This window comes from Protomyctophum parallelum (assembly GCF_964188405.1).
Source record: "Protomyctophum parallelum genome assembly, chromosome: 2".
In the NCBI taxonomy this organism is placed as follows: domain Eukaryota; kingdom Metazoa; phylum Chordata; class Actinopteri; order Myctophiformes; family Myctophidae; genus Protomyctophum; species Protomyctophum parallelum.
Genome location: NC_139699.1, coordinates 33,207,615 through 33,235,581, shown reverse-complemented (window position 1 = coordinate 33,235,581; position 27,967 = coordinate 33,207,615). Strand labels below are relative to the sequence as shown.

Here is a 27,967-nt window from a genome sequence, read left to right as displayed (position 1 = left end):
GCCTGCCAGGGTTATTATAATTAAACTAAGACTAAAAGTAAAGGGTGAGAAAACATTTAGTTAACTAAATTATAACCTTAAACCCATTTTGACCTGAGATCAGATTCTAAAAACGTCTTCTACATCCTGACAGTTTTCTGAAAAAGCTATGTTTCTATGTCAGTCGTTCTTCGATTTTTCAAAAATAGCAGACCTACAAGCTCATAGCGCGCCACTCGGTGGCGCGCTATGAGCTTGTAGATCTGATATTTTTCAATAGCTAAAGCATAACGTAAATGCTAACACCAAAACGGGTTCCCGCCCAAAATGGGTTTTAACTAAATTATAACCTTAATGGAAACCTTATAACCTTAACAGGGGTAGACATTAAGGGACAGTGGATTTTCAAGATCACTGGCCCCACCATTATAACCACTGGGATTTGTCAGAAGCTATTTTTTTGTTTTGTTTTTCTCCTTTTTAGTAGTTTATAGTTTTGTTTTTAGCATTAATGTTATAGCAATAAAAAAACAATAGGTCTAAAAACAATTGATTACAGTTAAATTATTAGCAACTAAATAAATGAATGAATTAGAAATGTTAGTCAAATACTGACCATGTACTACTGATTGGTTCATTGACTTGCAGTTAGTTATGCACATAGCCAAACATAGCCTGCCACGTTCCTTGTGTCCATTGTGTTTATATAATTGTATAGTCAAAGACGTTATTTGTGCCAGGCAAATTTGTGCAGCGTGCACGATTCCATTTGCTCGTTCACCCATAGCAGCAAATGGTGCATCAAGACTTCAAGGCAGCGACACATCGCTCTTCCATGGGCTGTATAGACCGTAAGGCTATGAATCAATATAGAACTGGGCATAACGGTCAACGGTTATGGGATCTCTTAAAGGCAATGGCATGTTGGGCTGGTGATTGGTCAATTATTGTAACGCCCAAACCACACCTATGCATAATATAACGGGTAACGGAGGTGTTTTAGGGATTTAGACAGGTAACCAAAATACCAACTTTAGTGGGGGAACAACCCTTCCCCACTGCTAAATCCCCAAATAGTGTATTTAGAAAGATGAGACGAAATTAAGGTTTATCATTACAGTTATATTTATTGTTTCATTCATGTATGTTTAACTGAACTGATCTGAAAATCAAAAAATAAAATGGAAAGTTTGCCAAATTTGAAAACGGCATTATCATCATCTATGTACAATTCAATGAACAAAAAGCATACTAGTAATGGTAAATGTAACATGTAGCCTACAGTATACTGTTGTAAATGTAGGTCTGACATTCTCATCCATGCCTTCATTACATCATAGTTAAACTATGGCAACAGTTTAATTCCATGGCATCACCTTCAAGTCTGTGTTTTGTGTGTTGACCACGGACATGCTGTAAAAACATTATTTTATTCTTGAATTAATAAATAGTTTAGTGTAAAATAGTCTAAGACAAGGGTGGCAAGAAATAATGCAGAAAGAACATAAGTGCTCTATTATTTGGAATGTAAGATGTCGTTTTGGTGGTGAAATACTGGACGGATTCCAAACACATAATAAAGTTCATTAATATCATCATCATTAACGCACGCACGCACGCACACGCCAGACACACACACACACACACACACACACACACACACACACACACACACACACACACACACACACACACACACACACACACACACACACACACACACACACACACACACACACACACACACACACACACACACACACACACACACACACACACACAGCCACACACACACACACACACACACACACACACACACACACACACACACACACACACACACACACACACACACACACACACACACACACACACAGACAGACACACGCTAGTGATGGATAACAGGATTACCCTAATGGGATTCTATATTGTCCAGCCCTCTATTTGTGCTTTGTCATCAATGGTCTAATGGATGTGTTTGGCTGCTCAAAGGCCACGGTAGATTTATAGCATAGACCCTCGACACCAGTTGTCAAAGAATGGGAAACTATTAAGCTAGTCACTCGACTAACTCTCCCAGTCTCAGCATGTCTGGGGATTTGAATCTGTGGCATTTAATAACATTACTCCTATACTACTGTGATCCTGCTGTCCACTGCTTTCCCTGTTGAGCTCGACAACTAATGATCTCTCTCTTTCTTTCTCTCCTTTAAAAAAATTTAAAATTCTTCCTCCTATCAACTCAAACAGCAAATGGTGATGAGCCTGCGGGTGTCGGAGCTGCAGGTGTTGCTGGGATACGCCGGACGCAACAAGCACGGACGCAAGCACGAACTCCTCACCAAGGCTCTGCACCTCCTGAAGGGAGGCTGCAGCCCCGCCGTGCACATGAAGATCAAAGAGCTGTACCGACGACGCTTCCCCGCCAAGATGGTCTCTCCCTCGGAACTGACGCTGGCCGGCGGGCCCCATCACCCGGCCTCGGGAGGGGGCGGGGCCGGGGGCGGGGGGTCCGCTGCACTGACCACCGCCGGCCTGACCCAGCTGGTGTACGAGAGTCACGCGGGACACGGCGGGGGGGCGCCGTCACCAGCCGCGCTGCTGCCCCTGTCGCTGCTCGGACCCGGGAAACACGAGCTGAGCGGTCTGACGCATCACATGACCGCCGCCTCGGCGGCGCTGCACCCCGTCCACCCGGACGTCAAGCTCCAACGGCTGCCCTTCTACGACATGCTGGACGAGCTCATCAAGCCCACCAGTCTAGGTGAGCAATGCTGTGTGTGTGATTAGCCCATTCTGACCTGAGATCAGATTCTAAAAATGTCTTATACATCCTGACAGTTTTCCATTCTGACCTGAGATCAGATTCTAAAAATGTCTTCTACATCCTGACATTTTTCCATTCTGACCTGAGATCAGATTCTAAAAATGTCTTCTACATCCTGACAGTTTTCCATTCTGACCTGAGATCAGATTCTAAAAATGTCTTCTACATCCCGACAGTTTTCTGAAAAAGCTATGTTTCTGTGTCAGTCGTTGATAGTCGATTTTTCAAAAATAGCAGACCTACAAGCTCGTAGCGCGCCACTCGGTGAGTCGGTGGCGCGCTATGAGCTTGTAGATCTGCTATTTTTCAATAGCTAAGGCATAACATAATGCTAACGCCCAAAATGGATTAATCACAAAGCCAGCCTTTGTGAGGGGAATGAGAAAAGGACAGAGAGAGGCTATAGGGCAGGGGTACTCAACTGGCGGATCGCGGTCCATGACCGGGCCGCGGACCACCTCTCTGCGGACCCTAGGCAAAAAAAAAAAAAAAAAAAAAAACAGGCCAGGCCAGGCCAGCCACAGTCAATTTCAATTCAATTCAGGCAGTGTTGCTGCAGCACAACTACATTGTGTGTCTTATGTTAATGGAGGGAAGAAGTTAATAATATAAATAACATCAGATGGTACATTTCTCATGTGAAATTGCTGCAAAGGCCCCCAAAATGTCCCCCAAGGGCCCCCAAAATTCTGGTGCGCGCTATGTGCGCGCGCAGTGTGATTTGGATTTGGAGTTCCACTCCGGGCCTGCACTCTGCACCCCATTATTGGTTGGGTGGAAGGGGATCTGATTTGTATAAGCTTGGCTTGACCATACTAAACGGGCATAGAGCCCCGCTCTCCGATGGACGCCGCGCATGGGACCGGACCTCGGTCTTATTCAAAAATATTTGTGGACCTTCATAATTTCTAGTTGAGGACCCCTGCTATAGGGATATCTCCGTCTCCGCCAGGCCGAAAAGGCATGGCCATTTGATTTGAAGCTCTTTTGACGCTTCTTCAGACCTCAATTGCAGTAGTAGTAGTGAGTCGTTTCATTCCATGCAGGCTATGGTAGAGCAGTGCTACAGAACTCTACTGCACACAACCTGCACTGCACACTAATCATTAGACTGTGTGCAGTTGCTGCATCAAATCACCAGCCAGGTACCCTCACAAAAAACATGCAGTAATCCTGGTCACTAAACTGCCTCCCCCTGGCCAGCCGGGGCGCCTGATGGAGGGGAAAGGAACTGGTTGGAATAACGTGTTCCTTCCACGCGCTATGTCCAACCAGGGAAACTCCCCCCTGTCAGGTGTAAAGGAGCAACTTGGACACTCAGGCAAGAAGGAAGCATGAGTTCAAGTCCGTTGCTCTCCCCTTGTCCCCCATATATGGGGACTAGGTTGGTGGAGGGTGTGTAGAGCCCAGGATCACATTAGATGCTTGACACAGGGGTGAAAAATGGGTTACAAAATCGTGGGATAAAAAATATAATAAAAAAAAAAATCACCAGCCATCACTTCATAACAGTGTTTCTGGGGGATTTGGGATTTGACAGCTGATACTATTTCAGGTAGGTTTTTTAAATCATGAAATAACGAGTCCTCTGCCTCAAGGAAGGCGTCTTTTACCATCTGTCCATCTTGGAAGGATTTCTTATCTCAAATGAGCTGACCCGGAATGGTTTCACTGTTTACTGTTGTACTTTTTATGAAGCGAAAGTAAAATGTCTCGCCACGTTTACTTTCTTTGCAAAGGCGCTGACATTAAATATAAGGCAAACGCAGTTGGAATGCGGCATTGTGAAAAAAATAATCTTCTTCCCACTCTGCATGGACGTGATCGTTTTTAGGCTTCTTGATATACTTTAAATGTGTTTGTTAATACAACACAACGGACCTGACGTGATCCCAAACACTGCTTCTAAATGTTCATGAATTTCCTTCCAATATGAATATAGAACTGGGCATTCCCAAAACACGTGAGGAAACAGCAAAGTTAAGGTTGTGGGTATAGTATTAGTGAGTGTTTCTATTTTTCATCTTCGCCAGGCTGGATGGTAGAAGGCCAGAGGTTATGTATTTGCGTCTGTCAGTCTGTCCGTTGGTTTGTCCATCCGTCTGTGAACAGCTATTCTCAGTGAGTCATTGATCAGCATGAGTATGCACGCATACTCCCAATAAGCCAAGGAACCTCTGCTCCAATTTGGCTTCCTGGTGGTGCTATAACAATTCACGTTTTGGCCTATAGCTCATTTCATCTCCGTCCTTAAATCGATCAGATATGTAGTTAGTCTGTATTAGGGGGATTCGTCGGATTGCCCATTTGCACGTTGTACATTAAAAATCCTACGGCTGCATGGGAACGTCATTGAAAATATATGGAAATATCTGCATTTTTCCTCCCCTATTAGCATTTTAATGGAGTTAGTCGAGACCATCGTGTGATTAATTTGCCTCCAGACACATGTACAAACACGTTGCCTGCAGCTCTGTCACCCAGAGCCCCAAACCCCCCCTTCAGTCCTTCTGCACATCCTCCCAGTCAGTCGCTTCCTCCTGTCTGTCCTCTCTGGCTCGCTTGCGCTCTCCTGTCGTCCTCAATAGGCATTTGCATGCAAAGTGATGCAGGCGTGCATGCATACACACCTGTGCCTTGCAAACACACACACACACACACACACACACACACACACACACACACACACACACACACACACACACACACACACACACAACGTAATTTGAATGTAAATCACACACTAATCTGTCATTTTTGTTGCACACACGCACAAACAATCATGCCTGCGCATGCTCAACAAAACCCAGACACAAACAAGATACACAAACATGTACTTTTGAAATAAATAAACAATGCATGACATTGATAATCAGCATTATTATTCTCAGAAAATACTGGAAGGGACATGAGCGAGTGTGTTAGACAGGAGAGAATGGAAGAGAGGCTCATTTCAGTAGGCTGGGGAATTTAAATTGGACTGAAAATGAATAATGCTCAGGCGTAGCTTTGAGATTACCCTCTTTATACTAATAATAATGAGAAGGGGGGTGTAATGAAGTGGTTTGATTAATTTTAATTCACCCTCACAGGCAGACTGCAAGGAAATGTCTGTCTGTCTGTCTGTCTGTCTGTCTGTCTGTCTGTCTGTCTGTCTGTCTGTCTGTCTGTCTGTCTGTCTGTCTGTCTGTCTGTCTGTCTGTCTGTCTGACTGTAAGTAATAAGTATAGACGGCAGCCAACAAAGTATACAGCAGGGTTAATCAGAGGCTTCATCAGCGACCTCCTGTCTGATCACATTCTTTCATCTATTTTCGCTCACCTCTTCTCTTCTCTCGTCTCTTCACCTCTTCTTGCTGTGTGGATCCACTGTGTGAATTTTCTTCTCCCACCTTCTGATTACTGTATTCATTACATTACGATGTAATAATATATTTGTTCACAGGTTCGCTCACCCCCACTCCCTCACGGCTAGGGATGGAGCCCAAACATCGGGTCCATTACAAACCCGGTTCGGCATTTATTGAGACCCGAGTATCAATACACTTTTGGCTTATCGAGCCAAAAGGTCTTATCGCGTGCGTGCGTGTGTGCGCACACGTGTCATGGCACACAAACTCACAACTGGCCAATAAAAATAAGGTTCTGTTCAGAATGTATTGTCTCCCAGCTTTCCACAAAAGAATAGCAAATGCTCGATAGTGGGCTCGATAAGGACCCGGCTCGATAAGCCTGCTCGATAAGGTGATCGTTATCAATAACAATTAACGAGCTCCATCCCTACTCACGGCTGAGCTACACGGAGCGCGTGTGCGTGTAATACACGGATACGCGAGCCCTGCATATGCAGACTTTAAAATAGGACTGGATCTAAAAGTGTGTGTGTGCGTATTCGCACACGCACGCTTTGAAAAGCCTGGTATAGACACGTGCACGTCGTGCAGAGACGCGTCCCCTGGTCGCAGTGAACGCATTTCCTGTAGGCGGAGACGACATATCTGTGGTGTAAACAGACGAGTCTATAGCCCGGCCGTCAGACTCAAACATGCATGCGTGCGCAGCCACACAGCGCACGCACGCACGGGCACACACACACACACACACACACACACACACACACACACACACACACACACACACACACACACACACACACACACACACACACACACACACACACACACACACACACACACACACAGAGTCAATAATCAACATGCTCGTCTTTGTTCTGATTAGCAGCTTGATTAGCAGCTTGGTATTCCCCACTCTCTTTCTCTCCATCTCTACCTCATTACAGTTACATCTCTCACTCACTCACTCACTCACTCACTATCATACTCTATGCCAGGGATAGGCAACCTTTGGCACCAGTGCAAACATTGGCACAAAGGAGGGTGATCACTGGCACACTGGCATAAGCGTGTGAGAGAGGAGTTTTGGTTTATAATAATTTAAAAAAACAATTGTAGTCAAATCAATCAAATCTCCCTCTCTATAAGTATTTCATCTCCCCCCTACTCTGTCTCCACTCTCTCACCCCATCTCTCCACCTCTCACCCCATCTCCACCCCTCTCTCTCTCTCTCTCTCTCTCTCTCTCTCTCCCCCCTGTGTCAGACTGTTAGAGGAAAGTAAGTTAACCTGTGGCTACCCCCCCCCCCCCCCCCCCCCGAGAAAACAACAACCTCTGATTAAACTGCTGTTACAGAAGCTCCATTACCATGGCGACAGTCATACTTGTCACATATACCACTCGTGACTCCATCATTATCTAGCCTTCCAGAACGATGTGCCTGTATTCATTATACATTTCAATGAGTTATAAATGAGTTAATCAACATGTCTTCAGGAGAGAGCTGCTTCATATTTTGTGCATAATGGGTGAAGGTTTTCCATGAGATTTATGAAGAGCTTTTCAGACAAGCTGATGGCCTGATAATCTCAGGGTTTGCGGCCTATGTCAAAACAGGAGTTTTCATTTTAAGGTGTGTTTTCATTATGCATTGTCAAATCTATCTTGAGTTTGAATGCATTATGGTGATGCTGTATTAACATTGTTGAGTGAATGTGCCCTTTGGACATTATTGTGCCTTATAAAGACGTACCTCCCTAGTACACACCTGGGAATGATGGAGCTTACATTTTACAATTGAAAGCAAGATGTTATGGTGCTCTGACTGCTTCTTTTTTTATTTTATTTTTTAAACAAATCTGATAATAAGTGTGTTTTAAAAAGATAAACTGAAGCCATGTCTTGCTATTCTTTCTTTTATTCATGTTTTTGAGTGCATTTTATTTGATACCTTTACATTTTAAATGTTTAGAAAAAGCTTTCACAATACTTTAGCCTGTTTCTCTGTCCCTACATGGCTTTTAGACAATGCTGTGATGTGGTGCAGAGAGAAGAAATGACTACTCACTCACTACCCTCATCAGGCTTCACTGTTTAATGAGTTATAACAATGTCTGCATCAAAGTGATGCCTCCTGTTTTGTGATTGATTTATATCTCATTGCCCAGGGCACCCTTCCATGGGTTCGTCTATAGAACAAAGTGGGCAGGGCTCACTTCAGCATAAACAATTAGTCAAAGATACAGTATGTCAGATCAACGATCAGTGTCAAGATGACCCATGCACATGATGCTCCCAACAGAACTGGTGTCTATAAATATAGATCAGCATATAAGAGACATCAAATACCACTTCCCCATTCAGAACCCATGTCCAACAAACTACATTCTGAAAGAGTTTAAACCGGAAACAGTAAAAACAGACTGCAGAATGCAGATTACTAAATGCAATACCTTCAGATTAAACATAAAACATCACAATGCCTCACTAGGCTGAAAAAAACAACTGCAGCTCACCCCCACCTCACCCATTAATGTCCAAGTGTATGCGAGGAAAAAATACCCCAAAGGAGTGGGGACTAAATTATTAATTAATACCACCGGCGCTAAGCCACTCACTTGTGTGGCTGGTATTTAATAAAATAGAAGCCACTCCTAGCCATTATTCCCCACAATTCGCACCAACATACTATTATGTAAATATTCTCCCACACTTGTGCATATTTGCTTGCCAAGACTTATGAACCTTTAAAGCTTGTTGTAAGAGTGAACTGACTACTGAGACTACTCACTCCACTACTAAGGCACTCTGCTGCTGCAGTACAGACAGTACGTTGTTGGAGATAACAGACTACTCACTCCACTACTAAGGCACTCTGCTGCTGCAGTACAGACAGTACGTTGTTGGAGATAACAGACTACTCACTCCACTACTAAGGCACTCTGCTGCTGCAGTACAGACAGTACGTTGTTGGAGATAACAGACTACTCACTCCACTACTAAGGCACTCTGCTGCTGCAGTACATACTGTACATTGTTGAAGATAACAGACTAGTGTGAGACTGGGAAATAGCAATGCCAACTTTAGCAAGCACAGGAATGTTTTAATGAGCCCCATTAGTAAAACAGAGCCGTACAGCATCTTTATGCACATAATAAATAAAGGCTATATGTGGCTCAAGTGGAGGAAACATGGCATTGTGTTTACCTATTTGTGAGTGGGTTCTGTCGGGGAAATACTTTTTTGTGTACTACTGATAGTGTTTGTCATTCTGTCTCTCAGTTATGTGTGTTAGTGTTTTATGGATGGAGAGAGAGAGAGAGAGAGAGAGTGCCTGCCTGCGGTGTACCAAACGTAGCAATAGTAGCAAGCCACTAACAAGCTAATACACTCCAGCTGTGTCTTGCTCCACTAAATACTGGAGCTGAGCTCATTCTCTCTAGCTTAGCTCATATATTTCCTTCTGGAACTATAACTGATTCCAGACATCAATGTCCCGTCCACGTTCTATGGTATATGCCTATATGGATTGGTACCTGTGTCCTACACATGCTGTTGTGTTGATATTGTGACTTTACATTGTTAGCATTCATCATTCAAATCAGCATTGCTAGCCACACAAACTAAGGTTGCACCTAACTTAGTCCGGGGGGGAGACGTTAGTCAGACAGTCTGACATACTGCACGTGGCCGGTTAAGACTCACCTGTGGCTCCGACATGCGTGGCCGGTTACGACACACATGCGTGGCCGGTTAAGACACATGCGTGGCCGGTTAAGACACATGCGCGGCCGGTTAAGACACATGCGCGGCCGGTTACGAGTCACGACACATGCGTAGCCGGTTAAGACACATGCATGGCCAGTTACGACACATGCGTGGCCGGTTAAGACACATGCGTGGCCGGTTAAGACACATGCGTGGCCGGTTAAGACACATGCGTGGCCGGTTACGACACATGCGTGGCCGGTTAAGAGTAGACTCACCCGTGGCTTCTGCGTGCGGTTACGGTTAGGGTTAGGTTAGGGTTTGGGGTAGGACGTCCGACCAAAGATATGCACCCACGTACTCCGCTGGCTTCTCTAAGGAATACTAACAATACTGACAAATTGTTTTTAGGGTTGCTGAAGGACATAGCGTGGGAATGTTCTTGCCCTCAAAGGGATGAATACCTTGGGACAGTATAATCTGTTCAAGAAATGTAATACAATACTGTTTTGAAATGTAATACAATTGTTGCCAGTTGCCACATTGTTATTAATTATCACCACACCCCCAGTATGTACTAACGAAATAGTTAGGCCGTCTTTAAGCACAAGTACGTTCAATCAATATTGAATTGAACCTACACCTGCTTAACTCCTTGATGGCCAAGGCTACGTCAAGCCCATAGACTGCCATGTTAATTGACGTAGTAAATCAACAAATCCCTCCAAGCCAATGACGTTATCTGCGTAGTAGACGTACTGCCCTGTCAGTACGTCTTTTTATAACAAAATATTGCAATTGTTTGACATTTTTGTAATTATTTTTATGTAATCTACCAAAAACCGGCCGAAACCCGCGCGATCGTGCACTATCGTGCACGCGCGCCGTCTCTATGTGATCCGCGGCAAAAAATGTGATATTTTGGGATGTTCCTGGCCGTTTTTAAGCTTAATCTGACTAAGTTATGACAAAGCTAATGTTAGTTTAGCAATCCGGACGGACAAGCTATAAGCTAGGGGTCAAATTAGCTTCCTTTGTTTACCTCGTTTGACAGGAAGTGATTTAGCCAGATTTAACACTTTTGTCAAAATCAGAATAATGGAACGTTCCTGCCATCAAGTGGAACTTTTGGGTATTACTTTGAAATCGAAAGTAAAACTTAATGTATTGTATTTAGATCGCTGATCCCTCTTATTGCATTAAAATGACGAATTAAGAAATGGGGCATTGGCCAGCATTGGCCAGATTTGGCGACTTTTTGAATGGCAATCGAAAAATGTGAGATATGACCACAATGTCACGAAATGTCTCATTTTATAGCTCCAAGTCACTACTTTACAATGAAAAAATAATTATGATTATAGCTTGTTCCATCGTTTACTTATAAGCTTTTTAGTAGACCTTGGTTTCAGTGATAAGTCAAACCAAGGTGTACTAAAGTGCTTATAAGTAAACGAAGGAACATGCTAGGAACATATTTAGTTTTTCGGTGTAAACTAGAGATGTGCAGCTTTAAAATGAGATATTTCGTGACATTGTGGTCATATCGCACATTATTCTATTGTCATTCAAAAAGTCAGCCAAAGCTGGCCTAAGGCACAATAAGATGTTATTTTAGGTTGGCAACTTGGCCATTAGTGGGTTAAGGACTCGAGTGGCTGAACTTTATGTCATAAATGTGAATGATTGGTTATTGTTTTGTCATTTTCAGCCTCAATATGGTAGCGATGTAATTTGTTAACCCCTTTTGGTGTTAGCATTATATTATGCTTTAGCTATTGAAAAATAGCAGATCTACAAGCTCATAGCGCGCCACCGAGTGGCGCGCTATGAGCTTGTAGGTCTGCTATTTTTGACAAATCCAAGAACGACTGACATAGAAACATAGCTTTTTCAGAAAACTGTCAGGATGTAGAAGACATTTTTAGAATCTGATCTCGGGACAAAATGGGTTAATGTTAATTGTGAGATGGAGTGAGAAGACAGTGAGTGAAACAGCAGGGCTCTGTCAGCATCCCTCATGTGAAAATCAGTTGCCAGATTGGAGACATGGAGTTAGGCCTGATTTATAACTCGTCACGACGCTGTCACTCACATAAAACAATGCTACGGGACATGTTGTGTGAGCTTGTAGATTTGCTATTTTCAGAGAGCGACAACACCGCCGCAAGCCGGAGTATAAACGAAGCATTATCGAGGAGGAGGGATAGGAAGCAGAATGGGGGGGGGGGCGGGACGGGGACGGGACGGGGGGGGCAGGCATGGAGAGAGAGAGAGGCTCTTTCTATTTTTAGACCATGTGGCCTGTGAGGAGGAAGACTGAAGCATGCTCCAGGTTTGCACAATTTTGTTCTGCAACACAGTCACACACACACACACACACACACACACACACACACACACACACACACACACACACACACACACACACACACACACACACGCACAAATTGTAGACTTAGCTCATAGTAGGTAAGATAGGTCTTACAGTTTCATATGATAGAACAAGTTAGTGGTTGCTGTAGTCAGTGTGATAATTAGCGAGGGGAGATGTACGGTATGCTTAGTGTGCGTGTGTGTGTGTGTGTGTGTGTGTGTGCGCGTGCGTGCGTGCGTGCGTGCGTGCGTGCGTGCGTGCGTGTTACTTTGATAAGATGACACTTTGAGTTGTGTTAAATAGAGAAGATGAAATGTTCCTGGTGTGTTGTTGGCTTTTCTGGTGTACATTTGGACATTTTCATGTTTTCACTGGAGTGGGGTAAAAGATGGATGTTTAGCTAAATGTGACAGTGATCCTTATTCGTGGCTGTGTGATCACTGTTGAGTCAAGGTAATTAATGTCTGTCTGTCTTTGTCTTCGTCTTTGTCTCCTGACAGCGGTAGATAATAGCCAACGCTTTCAGGAGACATGTTTTGCCTTTGCATTAACACCACAGCAAGTCCAGCAGATCAGCAGCTCAATGTGAGTCCAACCAAACACAATGATTCAATGATTGATTGACTGACTGATCAATTAATTATTCATAGCATATATATTAATTGTTTTTGAATTGCTTCATTAATATGCATCTATTTCTGTCATCATAGGGACATCTCGGGGACCAAATGTGACTTCTCAGTTCAAGTTCAGTTGCGGTTTTGCCTGTCGGAGACGAGTTGTCCTCAGGAAGACCATTTTCCACCCAACCTGTGTGTGAAAGTCAATGGGAAGCCATGCAACCTTCCGGTAAGAGAAAGCCAGGCCCACAGATGTTGCTTTTCTCATTGTGGTCTGGCAAGGCTTAATTGAGTGCTACTTGGATGACGTCTTTCTGTAGGTCAAACCAGGAAGTTACCTCTGCCATGGACTCCAACCGCAGCTTTCCAATTACATTTTTGAATTGCGTTTGTGTTTTTTTTGCCAGCAAGATAATATCCATGAATCAAAACACACGTTTATGATTTGATTATAACCACACACGTCATACAAGTTTTAAATGGCACATACATGTAATGGCTTCCAAATGAAGGGATCTAATTTATATCATAGAACTCAACATGAAACTATCTTAGACTTTTGTTAACCACAGCACGACCATGTTTTCTGCATACATCGTAAACCCTGGCTGGTGAATGCATTGCAAACTCAGTTCTGGGTTTTAGAACTACCAATTATAGCACTCTGTAGGTATTTCCTTGCTTTGTGGGTGTTGTCAATGGGCAAGAACAAAATGACTTAAGGCAATTGGATCAACATTTAACTAGTCATACCATCATGATGTACAACCAGACGAACCATTTCTAAATCAATCCCAGTGGAGAGAGTAACGAAGTCCAGTTCTGATAAAAAAGTAATTCAATAATGGCACAATATTTACTTCTTCAACTGCAGCCATTGCTGTCGCAAATTGCCAAAATATGGAGCCGTTTTTTGCCAGCGTAAACCACTCCTTGGTCAATTGGTCCGATTGCTGGGCTCAACCTATTCTATTTAAGTGTAGTGAAAACCGAGCTTGAGAAATTTAGGCTGGCTGTGCAAAGCTCAATCATTCATTTACAGAAGATAAATTTTTCTGGTTGATAAATTCTTCACACAGACATTAAAATACACAAATGTGTGATGACGATGCTCTTATGCAGTTCTGACTTCTGCTTAATCCATTTTGGGGCGGGAACCCATTTTGGTGTTAGCATTATGTTATGCTTTAGCTATTGAAAAATAGCAGATCTACAAGCTCATAGCGCGCCACCGAGTGGCGCGCTACGAGCTTGTAGGTCTGCTATTTTTGAAAAATCAAAGAACGACTGACATAGAAACATAGCTTTTTCAGAAAACTGTCAGGATGTAGAAGACATTTTTAGTATCTGATCTCAGGTCAGAATGGGTTAAAATACACAAATGTGTGATGATGATGCTCTTATGCAGTTCTGACTTCTGCTTAAATCTACTGTGTCTCTATCGTATCTAGGGTTATCTTCCTCCAACCAAAAATGGCGTCGAGCCCAAACGGCCCAGCCGGCCCATCAACATTACCTCATTGGTCAGATTGTCGACCACGGTCCCCAACACCATCGTGGTGTCATGGACGGCTGAGATCGGAAGAGTAAGAGAACCCACATTTATTTGACACTTTCACACTTTATTCATCTCTATTCATCAATACATCGTATTCACAGCGACCTGTCTTGCTAATGGAGGATCAAATTGTGTGTGTACATACGTAATATATGTGTCCACAGAGCTACTCCATGGCGGTGTACTTGGTGAAACAGCTGGCGTCCACAGTGCTGTTACAGAGGCTACGGTCCAAAGGCATCAGGAACCCAGACCACTCCAGAGCACTCAGTACGCACCGTAATAAATCCTCTCAAAATGTATGAAATGTACGGCTTGTTAGTTGGGTATCACAGCATGCAAGGTTTCACTGTATGGAACATTGCTATGTATCCATGTCTCTCTCAAAACACTGAATAGAAGATAGAACAAAAGCTAATAGAATATGCACATCATTTGGTTGAGGTTGCGGGATTGAAAATAATATGAAGAAAAATAATAACATGCACACTTGATGAAGAGAAACGTTAAATTACATAATTTACATTGGAGCAGATGAGTGTGCAGGTTTTTCTTTTTCTTCATAATAGAAGATAGAACACATTTGCTCATTGTGTCTCAGAAAGTGGATATCTTGAAAGCATTTGCAGAATTCCAAATTCTCTCCTAATGACCATTGTTGCTTTCAAAGAGGAGTTTTTGTTTTTGTTTTGAGAGTGAAGTCTGAGTAAAAGTAAGCAGAACAGATTCACAGGAGGTGGTCTGGCTATTCGATTCTGTTCACTAACGTGTGTGTGTGTGTGTGTGTGTGTGTGTGTGTGTGTGTGGGGGGGTGTGGGTGTGGGTGTGTGCGCGTGCGCACGTGTGTGGGTGTCTTCTGTCTATTACAGTCAAAGAGAAGTTAACAGCAGATCCAGACAGTGAAATAGCCACCACCAGCCTGCGAGTGTCACTCCTTTGTCCGGTAAAGAAGCACTCTGCTACTTAAAGGTGTTCTGACACGCCCCGAAAATATCAGATATGATATGTTATGTACATAATGTGGTCTCAGTGAAAACAGTCTGAAACAGCGCAGGCTGAGTTCGCCTCTCGACTGACTCGACAGCCTCTCGACTGACAATGGAAATGCTTTCCGAGAGTCACATCACAGAATTAATCAAATGTAAAGGAGAAAACATTAGAACTTCTCTCTGCCCTTGAACAATATGAAATATAGCATGCCTTAGCCTACTGGTGGTGAACATTTACAAATTTTACGATTTTCTGTTTTACACTACACAGTACACATTAACATATACTCTTTTACCGTATTAAGGTATCCAATGTCCGACCAACATGGTTCTATTATCCCAAAGGCCTTCTCCTCTGTCCATTATTCTAATCATATCAGAGTGTTTGGACCTTTTGGATATGCTACAAGATAACAAAATGCTAAAGATAGCATGAAACCGTTTAGGTTCATAAAATGGGCCCTAGCTAATTTCTAGTAGCATTTCACCCACCAAATGATGACATTGTGGAGTAGCCTGGCTTGTCCTGAAAAGTCAAAAATAATATGTGGCATTTCTGGCTGACAGTGGTATAGTGACTATGTGATCAGCCTACAAAGCCAGTGAAGACAGTGGGGAAAAATAGCATAGGGTTCAAAGGTTTGAAGGAATGTTGTGTAAAAGTCAAGAATGAAGCCCTATTTGTCCTTTTAGCAAATATCTGTCTTTCTTTCATTTGACTGTGTTCCTCCAGCCTGTACTTACTCATGCTGTGTTCTTCTGCCTGTACTGTGCTCTATACCCTTATCTTCCATTCCCTGTGTGTGTGTGTGTGTGTGTGTGTGTGTGTGTGTGTGTGTGTGTGTGTGTGTGTGTGTGTGTGCGTGTGCGTGTGCGTGTGCGCGTGCGCGCGTGCGTGCATGCGCGTAGCTTGGGAAGATGCGTCTGATGATCCCGTGCAGGGCTCTGACATGCTCCCACCTCCAGTGCTTTGACGCCACACTGTACATCCAGATGAATGAGAAGAAGCCCACCTGGGTGTGTCCCGTCTGCGACAAGAAGGCTCCCTATGAGCACCTCATCATCGACGGGTACGTCGGCTCTACCAACATTTACAGTAGCTAGGCATAGATAATTCAGTTTTTGAAGATTTTTATCTTCAGCCACTCGAGTCCTTAAAAGTTTTATGACATTCATTTTCATTTATTTTTATTTTTATTTTAGGTTTTATGACCTCAATTACACCCAAAACACCTGAACTTTGAACATTCAGTGGATTTTCTGTGGTCTGAAGTTTTCTTTGGGGTTTTTTGGGCCTTTTGAGCTACAATGAAAACAGGCAACACAGTGAAACAGTGACATCTGCTTGCAAATCCCATTGACATATATGGGATTTGCAGTAAGTGATGTCACTTACTGCCGGCAAATCAGAGCACCTGTTTGAGCCAGAAAACCCCAGATCACAGAAAATCTGCTGAATGTTAAACGTTCATGTTTTTTGGGTGCTATTGAGATTAGAAAACCTAAAAAAAACAAGAACAATTCCAAAACCTTTTTTTTAATGTCCCAATCCCTTTAACCCATTTTGACCTGAGATCGATGTTTAAAAAAATAGCAGACCTACAAGCTCGTAGCGCGCCACTCGGTGGCGCGCTATGAGCTTGTAGATCTGCTATTTTTCAATAGCTAAAGCATAACATAATGCTAACACCAAAAGGGGTTCCCGCCCAAAATGGGTTAAGCAGGTGTACGTTCAATTCAATATTGATTGAACGTGCTTGTGCTTAAAGACGGCCTATATTTTTTGTTTGTTTTAGTTTTTATGTGCTGGGCATTATCACCAAAATGGCACAGCACAGTTAGGAGCCTGGCAGTGGTCATCGCCTGTGATGGAAGAAGTACTCACATGTTTTACTTTACTAAAAGTATTAATACTGGAATGTGTATATTGTATAATAATGTTGTTACATGCACTTTAAAAATGTACTTTAGTAAAAGTAGTGTCAGCATCAAAAGTACCAAAAGTGAAAGTAGTATTGTGCAGAGTTCGCAAGTTCAAAATCTATTTAAAAACATCCTTTGAAATGTTTTTAACATGGCTGAAATATATATACCGGAAGGACAGAAGTGGTTAGTATTGTTTGTAATAATAATAATCAAAATCAACGTTTTCAAATAATTGTAGTGTAGTAAAAGTGCAACATTTGTCTCTGAGATGTAGTGGAGTAGAAGTAAAAGTATTGAAAATGGCAAATAACTCCAGTATTTTCCTAAAGATTGTACTTAACCCATTTTGGGCGGGAACCCCTTTTGGTGTTAGCACTATGTTATGCTTTAGCTATTGAAAAATAGCAGATCTACAAGCTCATAGTGCGCCACCGAGTGGCGCGCTACGAGCTTGTAGGTCTGCTATTTTTTTTAAATCGAAGAACGACTGACATAGAAACGTAGCTTTTTTGTCTGTACCCTGTATGCTTGTGTGGGTGGATCTGCGGTGCATGTACAGTACCACTGTGTGACTACTGTATTTCCGTCCACAGGCTTTTCATGGAGATCCTGAACAGCTGCATGGACTGTGACGAGATCCAGTTCAAGGAGGATGGCAACTGGGCCCCCATGAGGTCCAAGAGGGAAGTGCAGGAGGTGTCCTCTGCCTCCTACAGTAACGGACTGGATGGTGAGACAACCAGCTGGGTAGATTTCTTTTAGTAGACAACAATTATAAATTGCTTTTTTGGTATCTTACCGTGTGTTATTAATGTTTTAGAGATGGCACGGATGGGACTTTTTCGACACCCAAATCCGTGTCTACATGTTCATTATCCATCTGTCATCCAACTGCGTTAATTATATCATCCTATTTATTAAAAACAGTATCAATTTAGGCAGTGTGTAAATGGGTGTATACTGTAAATGGATGGATCTATGAAAAAAACGCAGATAAAGACTTGCTAAATAAAGACAGATAAATTGTATCATGGGTATAATATAGCGTCAAGTTGCTAGGATCACATGTATATGGAATTGATTATTCAATCTCAGCAGGGCAGAATGAGGACACAAGCAAAAGGGAAAGAAATGTTCATCCCCCTCCCCCTTTCTCTCTATTAACCCATTCTGACCTGAGATCAGATTCTAAAAATGTCTTCTACATCCTGACAGTTTTCCATCCTGACCTGAGTTCAGATTCAAAAAATGTCTTCTATGTTAGTCGCTCTTCGATAAAAGAAAAATAGCAGACCTACTAGCTCGTAGCTATGAGCTTGTAGATCTGCTATTTTTCAATAGCTAAAGCATAACATAGTGCTAACACCAAAAGGGGTTCCCGCCCAAAATGGATTAATGCATGACAACTGTACGGCGTGCTGCACTGTCTGTCTCCATAGTAACAATCATATCTCTGACAGTCGCCACAACGTCTACATGCGTCCGCGCGTGTGCTGTATAATCTATAGTCAACATTACAATAGCATTTACATTTATTTTTTTCGGCCATTTTCAAAATGCCAAAAGGTTAATGTATGTAATCAAAATCTATAAAGTAACTAGAAACTAAAGTGTTCAAATAAATGTAGTGGAGTACAATATTATGATCTGAGATGTAAAAATATTGGAAATTGAAGATACTAAGTACTATACAAAAATTACAAATAGTCTAAAGTACAAATACCTCAAAATTGTACTTACTAGCCCCCTACCCCTTGTGGCCGTGCATGCGTTTTCGCATTTTTTATTCACTAATAAATTCATTATTAATCTATCATTTGTTAAATTGAAAAAAAGGGCTTGGTTAAGACCTCCATATTATTATGGTCAATGTCTGTGTGAAGGAGTGATTGGTGCAGGCAGTGAGGAGCTACGGCGGTGTTTCTGACACACAGACACACATTCAGACATTCAGACATTGACTGAATTATAGTTTAGAATAAGAAGAACAAAGAACAATAATACAATGCAAGGAAGGGAAGAAGCTAGCTGGCTTATTTGGAATCCTTTCCTGTAGGAAGAGGTCTTTGGTTTAAACAGATTAAAAGTTCATAAAGAACAGTACAAAAGTCTACAAGTTGGCAAAGGGGGGCAGCTGTGCAATAAAGAAATAAAAACAGACTGCACAAAAAATAATAAGAAATAAACAATACAACAACAAAATATAACGCATCAAAGTAAAAACATGTAATCTACAGAGAGGAAGAAATAAGATATTTTTTTAGATGTTTTTTTAATATTGGCAAGGATAATGAGGATTTAAGTGAAGCATCTAGGGAGTTCCATAGATGAGGGCCTCTACATTTGATGAAAGATTGATGTTTGGAAGTGCGACAATAGAATAGGGTAATTCAAAATGATCTCTTTGCCTTGTGGGGTAGGAGTGAATGTCAGAAGTAACACGGAAGAAATTGTGAAAAGAAGACGGAATGTCTTGTATGCATTTTTTGAATTTAAACATAAATAGTATGATGATGTACAGTACTTGAGGACATGTACTTAGCTACTTTCCACCACTGTCATTACCTCAACGTGCCCTCCCCCTCCCCCGTTCCCACGCTCCAGGTTCATGTCGGACATCGTCAGACCTGGAGCAGCGTAACTCGTCTTCATCCAGTCACAACGGCGGCAGCAGACAGAAGGTGCAGGTGATTGACCTGACGTTAGACAGCTCCTCAGAGGACGAAGGCCAGGACTCGTCGTCTCCACCGCCACCCGGGCATGCAGCGCTGCCTCCTCCGCCCAAAAGGAGCTGCCCCTCCTTGTCACCCGCGCCTTCGCCCGTAATGAACAAAGGGTGAGCCGTGCCCCGACACTGTATACCTGGTCAAATCTCAGAGTTGAATTAACACGAGGTTCTTGTACCAACAAGTGACAGTGCACTGACCATATTGTTGCCGACACACGGACAGAGACATGTATTGCAGGTCTTTCACCCTCTCTGCCTTCAGCTTCTTGTCTTTATACACTGTTCTATCTATACACTGTTCTATCTAATTATATATATATATATATATATATATATATATATTAGAACTTCGCGGCCGCTCCGCGGCCGCTCATCCCAGAGTTACTTTGCCACGCACTATGGGAAGAAGGAAATTGCAGGAGTTGACTCCACATGTAGTAACGGATGGGTTATTAGTTATTATTATGTGTCCTTATTAGTGTAGTGTAGTGTAGTCAACACGTTATGGCTCATACACACTGCCCGGTATTTGCTCCGATTATGCTGTCTGGGAGCATTTTTGGCGCTGGCCGAGATCGTGATCTACCTTTTGGGCACCGCTTAACTCAACCTTTTTTGTCCCAGGGCACACTTTTCATAGCCTAAAAATCTGGGGGCACACCTAGATATACGGTTTGTGTACACTGTATATATACCAGTGTGTGTATATAGTAAATATATATAGTACATATATATATTATATATTATATATATATATATATATATATATATATATATATATATATATATATATATATATATATATATATAAATATATATATATATATAGAATATTAGTGGTCCATGACATGAAAATGTTTGAGAACCACTGCTCTAAAACAACATTGGACAATGATGTTTGACAGTTTCTGACTTGATCTGGCCTGTTAACATTTTCATAGACCTGGTTGCTTGTTTCCCTCTCAGTCAATGTGGCAACCCTGGTCAGAGCCGTGTTGACTGTTGTGGTCCTGTATGATGTGATTTAGCTTAGCACACAACAGCTAGGAGGATGCAGCAGGCTGATGCCGTCATGTTTAACAGTATTTTGCGCAATCTATGTCCCCGAATTTATGGATATGGACTTATGGCTCCATCGCTGCCTCTTTCTTTAGTAGAAGTAGAAATTTAACGTGTTGCTGACTGTTTATCGTCCCTCTCACACGCGCGCGCGCCCACACACACACACAGCTGACGTCTTCTCCCACCGACGTCAGCTGTTCATTTATCTCCTTACTCATACACGCTTTGAGCTGAGAGAAGCTATAAAGCGCCTTTTAAATATGACAATGCTGTATGGTTTGACAGCTTAAATCCACGCGGCAGTGTTGTGTGTATGTGGGACACGGGGTAGTGTGTGTGTGTGTGTGTGTGTGTGCGTGCAATCAGAAGTACTGGCAGTAGCGAAATAACAAACGCGATCTGTCTAATCGTAGTAGTTAGGAACAAACCAAGTAGTTTATAAGCACAATGTTAATGTAACTAAGACATTCGCTGAGCGACCTCTATTTTAAATGCAGAGATTTAGAAGGAATAAGCGAAATGGTGAGGCGACTATAGGTAAGGTTTCTCTGCGGAGACGGAGGGAGATCCATAGGGGAGATCATATTACAGCAGCCAAAGAGGAGGGGGGGGTGGGGAGTTGCGAACAGTTTTCATGCGCACATCTTTTCATTGGCTAGTTCGCTTTGCCACGTGACAACTTCTCTCTTGTTAATATAGATATATATGGTTTACACTAGCCTCGGTCCCAGGCTTACTTATCTGCGAAAAGAAAAGCCTGGTCACAACGTAAGGCAGAGAAGCTATCGGCGGATGTATCCTCTGGAACATCCGTCAAATGTATTTCCCCCGGATACGATATTTTCCCGACCAATAACAACACTTTCATTCGCGGAGAATGTAAACTGATTTGTAAAGCATCAACGTCATTTCCTTGGGCAATAATTCCGCTAAAATCCCGCAACTTCCGCTGATAGTCTGTTCAGCTTAGGTCTTGCCCATGGTGGGTTTACACTGGGAAACTCTTCGCTCTGTATGGTGGTGTTTCCGAGCCAATCACAGCGATGGGCAGGATTGAACCAACAAGAGTTTTCAATCCTCCACACAGTGTGCATTTGAACTAGTTATGAGATTAATATGGTTTTCAGTGTACTGAATCATTCAGTAGTTAACGTAGTAGTAGTTACGTTTCGGGTCAAACGATTCGTTCAGTTCGTACAGTGCTTGGCTGGAGCTCTACCTGCATTGCTTAGTCTGGGTCAGTCAGCGGAACACGTTCAGTCAACTGTCCCCTTAGGCTATGGTATCTATTCCTGCAGACGTTGGCACAATTTCTCATTACAGTTGGTCTTTAACAACAACCGTAGTTCACTGTAGCCAAGTCTGCACTCTATTTCTCATAGGCTCCTTCTCGTGTTTTTTATAACTCAAGGCCGCAACTACTCGCAACTACTCGCAACTCCTTGCAACAAAACAAACCACACCAATGCAACTCCTTGCAACTGCCATTGGGAATATTGGTTGCAAGTTGTTGCAAGTAGTTGCATGTTGCAAGGAGTTGCATGGCGACCCTTTCTCTAATTGTTTCTTTCTCCACACGTCTTCAGAGTGTTAAACCTGCATCACCAGGCGTCCCCCGTCAGCCGGACTCCCAGCATGCCGTCTGTAGACACAAACTACATCCCCCCTGTCCCCTCTCTTATCCAGGACTACAGATCCTACTACCATACCCCCAATGATCTGTCAGGTAATGCACACACACACACACACACACACACACGCACGCACACAGAACCAGTAGTGATCACATGGCCAGTGTAATATGAATAAATAAAAAGTTGGTCCGATCCAGTCCACTCTATGTTCCACACTTCACTTCCTTAAACGCATATCTTTTTTCTCTTTAGTAACGAGAAAATACATTTTCAGATAGGTTGCCAAAGAGAACACATTCATCGACTTCAATCTTATATTATATTGTTCCAATACAGCGTTTGTCTGCTAATTTTTTCGTTTCCATCCATTTCACTTGATCAATCCTGTATCTTTGCCGAATGTTCACCACAGAATAGGGACGCTAGAGTTCTTGTCATTTACTTTCACAGCCATGTGCTGGTGACCGTGAATGTTTAACATGCATCCATGTTTTCACCCTCAACTCACTCCACACACAACATCAACCTCAGCTGGAGAGAAAAACAAAAGGCCAGCATATCATTTGTCACCAGTCACCACTGGAGCTGATGATGGACACCCTGTCACTCCTGGTCCCATGGCCACTGACCACCAGCACACCAGTCCAAAAGCATAAGATGTACGAATATTTATACTCAATGATTTATGTTGATCCTCAATGCAAACTTTGCCTTTTTGATTCACAGATTTGAACTTCTTCTCTTTTCTTCAAGGTGACAACCAGCAGGTATGTCTGTCTCTTTAACACAATGCCGTGATTAAACAATCGTGTTCCAGAACTCACTAACCTTTGAAGAGCCACAGCGCCGACTTGATAGTTGCTTGTCATGAAAATTCACTTTAAAACGGTGTAATCGCTTGTCATAGTGTTAAAAATGATTCCAAAGTGCTGATCACAACAACAGAGCGGAGGAAGAACCCACCTGCACCGCACCACCGCCGCCATTGTAATGCATTGGGACTCAATTTCCCTTAATCGGTTGTGAATGAAACATCTCCAGATGTAATGTGAGCATTCTCACCCAACTTTACTAGACAAGAGTTAAGCTACAGGTCATAAGGAAGAAGTGATTCGATTTAGATGCTAATTAGAATTTTCATTTTTTATTTGTTTCACTACTCTTATCCCAGTGGCCATGGCTTATTCAGTGTCATTACATAGACCTTAATGCCTAGCAACATTCGTGTCTGCAGCAAGTTCCGGCTTACTGTTACAGTACCGGTACATTAAGAATACACTGAGAGTTCCTTAGAATGAAAGCTAAAATATTTGCATCAGTAAATGCTGGATTCAAATGAGCTAGTGCATTTTCCCACTAGCTAACACTTATACAAAGGTTTATTTTCCTTTGGTGCCTTTTTTGGTTTTGATGGCTTTCTGTAGATAGGACAGTAGAGATAGGAAACTGAAGGCAAAGATGGGAAATGACAGACAACAGGTCTCCAGTTGGACTCCTACTGGTGATTGTGGTTGACACTCTATCTACTGGTGCGCCTCCTTAATGGATCTTTATTTACTGTACAAGGACTTCTCGATTCCGCATCCACATTTAAAACTGACCTAAAAACATAGCTGTCCTCTCACATTATTATTTGACTTTGATAATTATTATTTGACTTTGATAATAACAACTTTGAAAGCCAATTACGGCCGAATGGTATGGGCAATCAAATGTCTGTCAAAAAGCTCATGTGTACCATTTTTGTGAGATTTGGACAACATCTGTAGGAGGAGTAGCAAAAAGTGGATTTTAAACTAAATTCAAAATCACGTTAGACACAAATGGTTGTGGACTGTATTGGCGAGTTGCGTCATGATCTAAGCATGCCAAAGTTTTGGGGTTGTAAATATAAATAAATATAGGTGAACAAACACTATAATGTGTTGCCCACTAATAAGCATGGGCATGTAGCCCCCTACAGACGGCTGTATTTACAGGATTTTCGGTTGAGACAATATTGTTACATGATTGGTCAGTCAACTGGTTTGACTAGCAACAGACTAGCCAATCACAGAGCTCTCGTCCCTCCAGGCTATGGGATGTAAATTGTCAGGCTATGTTTCATTAATGCTTGATATAGAAGGCAGATTTGTAACCGCAGGTGCATTTCCCGTCAGTTAGTCCGTCCGTCACCCCCAGGCATGACTCGTGACATCATCAGGTATGGAGATCCCTGATGTCATCAATATTAACAAGGAAGGGACAGAGAACATCTCTTCCCCTCTTTCTCTCTCTCTCTCTCTCTCTCTCTCTCATGCGTGCGTGCGTGCGTGCGCACGCGCGCGCGTGCGTGCGTGCGTGCGTGCGTGCGTGCGTGCGTGCGTGCGTGCGTGCGTGCGACTAATTATAGTCTATCATTCATCATTAATGTTTTGTCGAATATCGATACATTACTCTTTGAATCTTTTCCGAAGCCACGCCACTGACCAGCGTTGAGCTCTCAGCTCACTGGTGTTTACTACTCTTTCCAGCATTACAACATGGTGATGGCAGCCGCAGCGGCTGCCTCGGCCTCCGAGGACCATGAGCTGCTTCTCAACCGCTTTCTGCCCTACGGCACATCTTCGTCCGCCTCCCAGCTGTTCCTGGACCAGTCGGGAGCCTCCTCGGCCGCGCCGACAAACGGCGGCGGCGGCAGCAGCAGCTCGGGCAGCAGCAGCAGTCTGGTGTCGTCCAGCAGCCTCCGGGACACTCACTCCACACATTCATCCTCTCACTCCGTCACCTCTCACTCTGTCACGTCACACGCACACCCCGGTGTCGTAGCGAGCCGCGGCAGCACTGAAGCAGCAGCGGCGGCTATTTATGGCGGGATACCTGATGTCATATCGTTGGACTGACCCGCAGAGAGGTCACAGACGCTCCACTGGATCGAGCTGTGAAACTATAGACAGTTCCTGTCGAACAATTGGAACAGGACGCGGTCGTGGGCAAACTCGACTGACCCTGACCAGTGACAGGGCGCACGGTAAAGTTGTGTTCCAGAGACTAGACCGGTCCAAGTTATCAAACTGAAATGTAGGGCGAGTTCTTGAAACTGTGTGCCGAGACTGCCTCAAGAGGAGCATTGTAGTCTAAATGGTTGCTGTGGATGCACCCTCAACTACACTGACTTGGGTTTAAAAGGGTAGCGTTTTGGACATTGTTTATATATGCTGACTTAAACATCAGCAACCTGTCCAAAGTACAAGGCTTTACAGTATCTATGAAGTTGCTTCTCTAAAGGCTGTACCTAGATCAGCGCTATGCTGGCACCTTGCACAAACTGCAAGGATGCTAAAATATGGAGGAGGAACGCACTTTTTTCTTTGTTTTTTAAATGAAAATGAGGAGTGACGCCGTGTACAGAGAACAAAATATATTTTCCTCTTTTACTTTTTTATATTAATTTGAGACATTTTCAGTCAAGTGATATGCTTCTATTGCTATTTTAGAGTGGAGAATAAGGTCCCCCCCCCCAGCTTATAGCCTACATATGCCTACAATGCCACGTACAACAACTTTAGTTCTCCTTTGGCTATATCTTATTCCAGTTTAACATTGCATTACCTCTCAATATGACATGTATTTTAATTCTTCACCTCTCTGTTGCTTGCTCACTCGCTTGCTCTCTTCCACTCTTTCTTTGTTCTGTTTCATATTTAAGGTGTAGTATTTCTGTTTGTGTTTTCCAATGAGAAAACCTTTTCAAAGCTCGACTGTACTGTTTATTCATGTACTACTAATTCTATTCATGCTTTTAAGTTATGTATGATATTTAAACTGTTATTATATGCATTCCCTTTACACCTTCAGGTTGATGGTATGTGGAGTGTGTAGTTCAATATCAGCCATTTCTGGTTTGGATTTTAATTTTTAATTTTTTCACTCTTTTGACTCCCAAACCCTTACAACATCTCTTTTGCTGTCACTGGTTTTGCAGATCACATTTTTGTTGTTTTTATTCTTTTTAAGGTTCAATGTTCAATTGTACATGCCAATTCAGAGCTTTTAGTTGGATGAATAATATTTATCTTTTTTGCACAATGCCAAAAATGACACATGGTACATACAAAAACCATAACTATTTTCTGAGTGCAGTTGAGTCTGTGTGCGACTGTTTTCAGCCCACTTCTGTTGTTTCACAGTTGGTAATTTCCGTGGGTTACACACTGGCACTCCGAAGCCCGCTGTTCCGACACACCGGCATTCCAATGTGCTCATTACTAAACCTGTCTCTAAACCTAACCGCACGCGGAAGCCATGTACCGGTAGTCGGAATGGCGGTGCGTCGGAATGCCACACTGTTTCCATTTCGGTGTCTGTACCGGTACATTAATTTTTTGCCTGGAGCTGGAAAGAAATCTTCAGGCAGTCGATCTGTTCAGGCATGGGTAGACTTTAAGGGAGATTTGTTCCAGCTATCCCGGGACTGATGACCAAATTCAACTAGTGCCAGTATGCATGCTGAACAGCATGCTTTTAAACAGATAGGCAGTAAATATTTTTTAAGTCTAAAATAACATTCAGTGCACAACCACCTTCACACTCCGGTACATCTGTTGCAGGTTACATCATCAGAGTAGGCTTTGATATACAGAAGACTTCGATTGACTTAAATTGCTTTTACCTTTTGGGATACATTCTCTTTTTTTTTTTTTTTTTTTTTTTAAGATATTTTTTGCGGCTTACGCCTTTATTGATTTTTTTAAGGGATAGAAAGTAGGCTGACAGGAAACGGGAGAGAGATGGGGGGATGACATGCGGTAAAGGCCGTGTCGGGTCCGGGAGTCGAACCCGCGGCACACCGCGACTGGATCACCAGTCCGGTGCCCAGACCGTTACGCTACGGCCTGGGCCGATACATTCTCTTTTGAACAATGAGAAGAAGTAATACCACCATCTCTCATTTGATCAACATGAAAGGTGATGTGGGAGGTCTTGTCCTGAACAAAAAGCCAGCTGGTTAAAAATACAAGACTTTTGTCTGGAGTGTAGCTCAACGACTTGAAACTGCTAAAGTGAGATTGATATTTTCGGTAACTTATTGTTTTAATCACCTACAGGTTGGAAAATACAGGGTTTGCTTGAACTGAATGTGTATACAGGGATCAAGACTAATGACTGTGGTGTAGAAAGTCATCTCAAATATTAAGTCTAACCCAAATAGATTCAGTACTGACT

The 27,967-nt window shown here is 42.8% G+C and overlaps 1 protein-coding gene across 2 annotated transcripts in view; it reads left to right on the top strand.

Annotated features, from left to right (window-relative positions):
• LOC310855065 (E3 SUMO-protein ligase PIAS1-like) overlaps positions 1–26,871 on the top strand; it is a 45,231-nt gene extending 18,360 nt beyond the window's left edge. For both annotated transcript variants that reach the window (XM_083759926.1, XM_083759925.1), the window contains 12 exons: positions 2,230–2,743; positions 12,746–12,830; positions 12,956–13,094; positions 14,317–14,451; positions 14,588–14,693; positions 15,293–15,366; positions 16,322–16,482; positions 17,932–18,068; positions 19,943–20,174; positions 22,715–22,854; positions 23,489–23,529; positions 25,276–26,871. In XM_083759926.1, coding sequence (XP_083616052.1) covers positions 2,233–2,743; positions 12,746–12,830; positions 12,956–13,094; positions 14,317–14,451; positions 14,588–14,693; positions 15,293–15,366; positions 16,322–16,482; positions 17,932–18,068; positions 19,943–20,174; positions 22,715–22,854; positions 23,489–23,529; positions 25,276–25,644 — 2,130 coding nt within the window. In that variant the 5' untranslated portion in view covers positions 2,230–2,232 and the 3' untranslated portion in view covers positions 25,645–26,871. The remainder of the gene's footprint in view (positions 1–2,229; positions 2,744–12,745; positions 12,831–12,955; positions 13,095–14,316; positions 14,452–14,587; positions 14,694–15,292; positions 15,367–16,321; positions 16,483–17,931; positions 18,069–19,942; positions 20,175–22,714; positions 22,855–23,488; positions 23,530–25,275) is intronic.
• Positions 26,872–27,967: the final 1,096 nt, after the last annotated feature.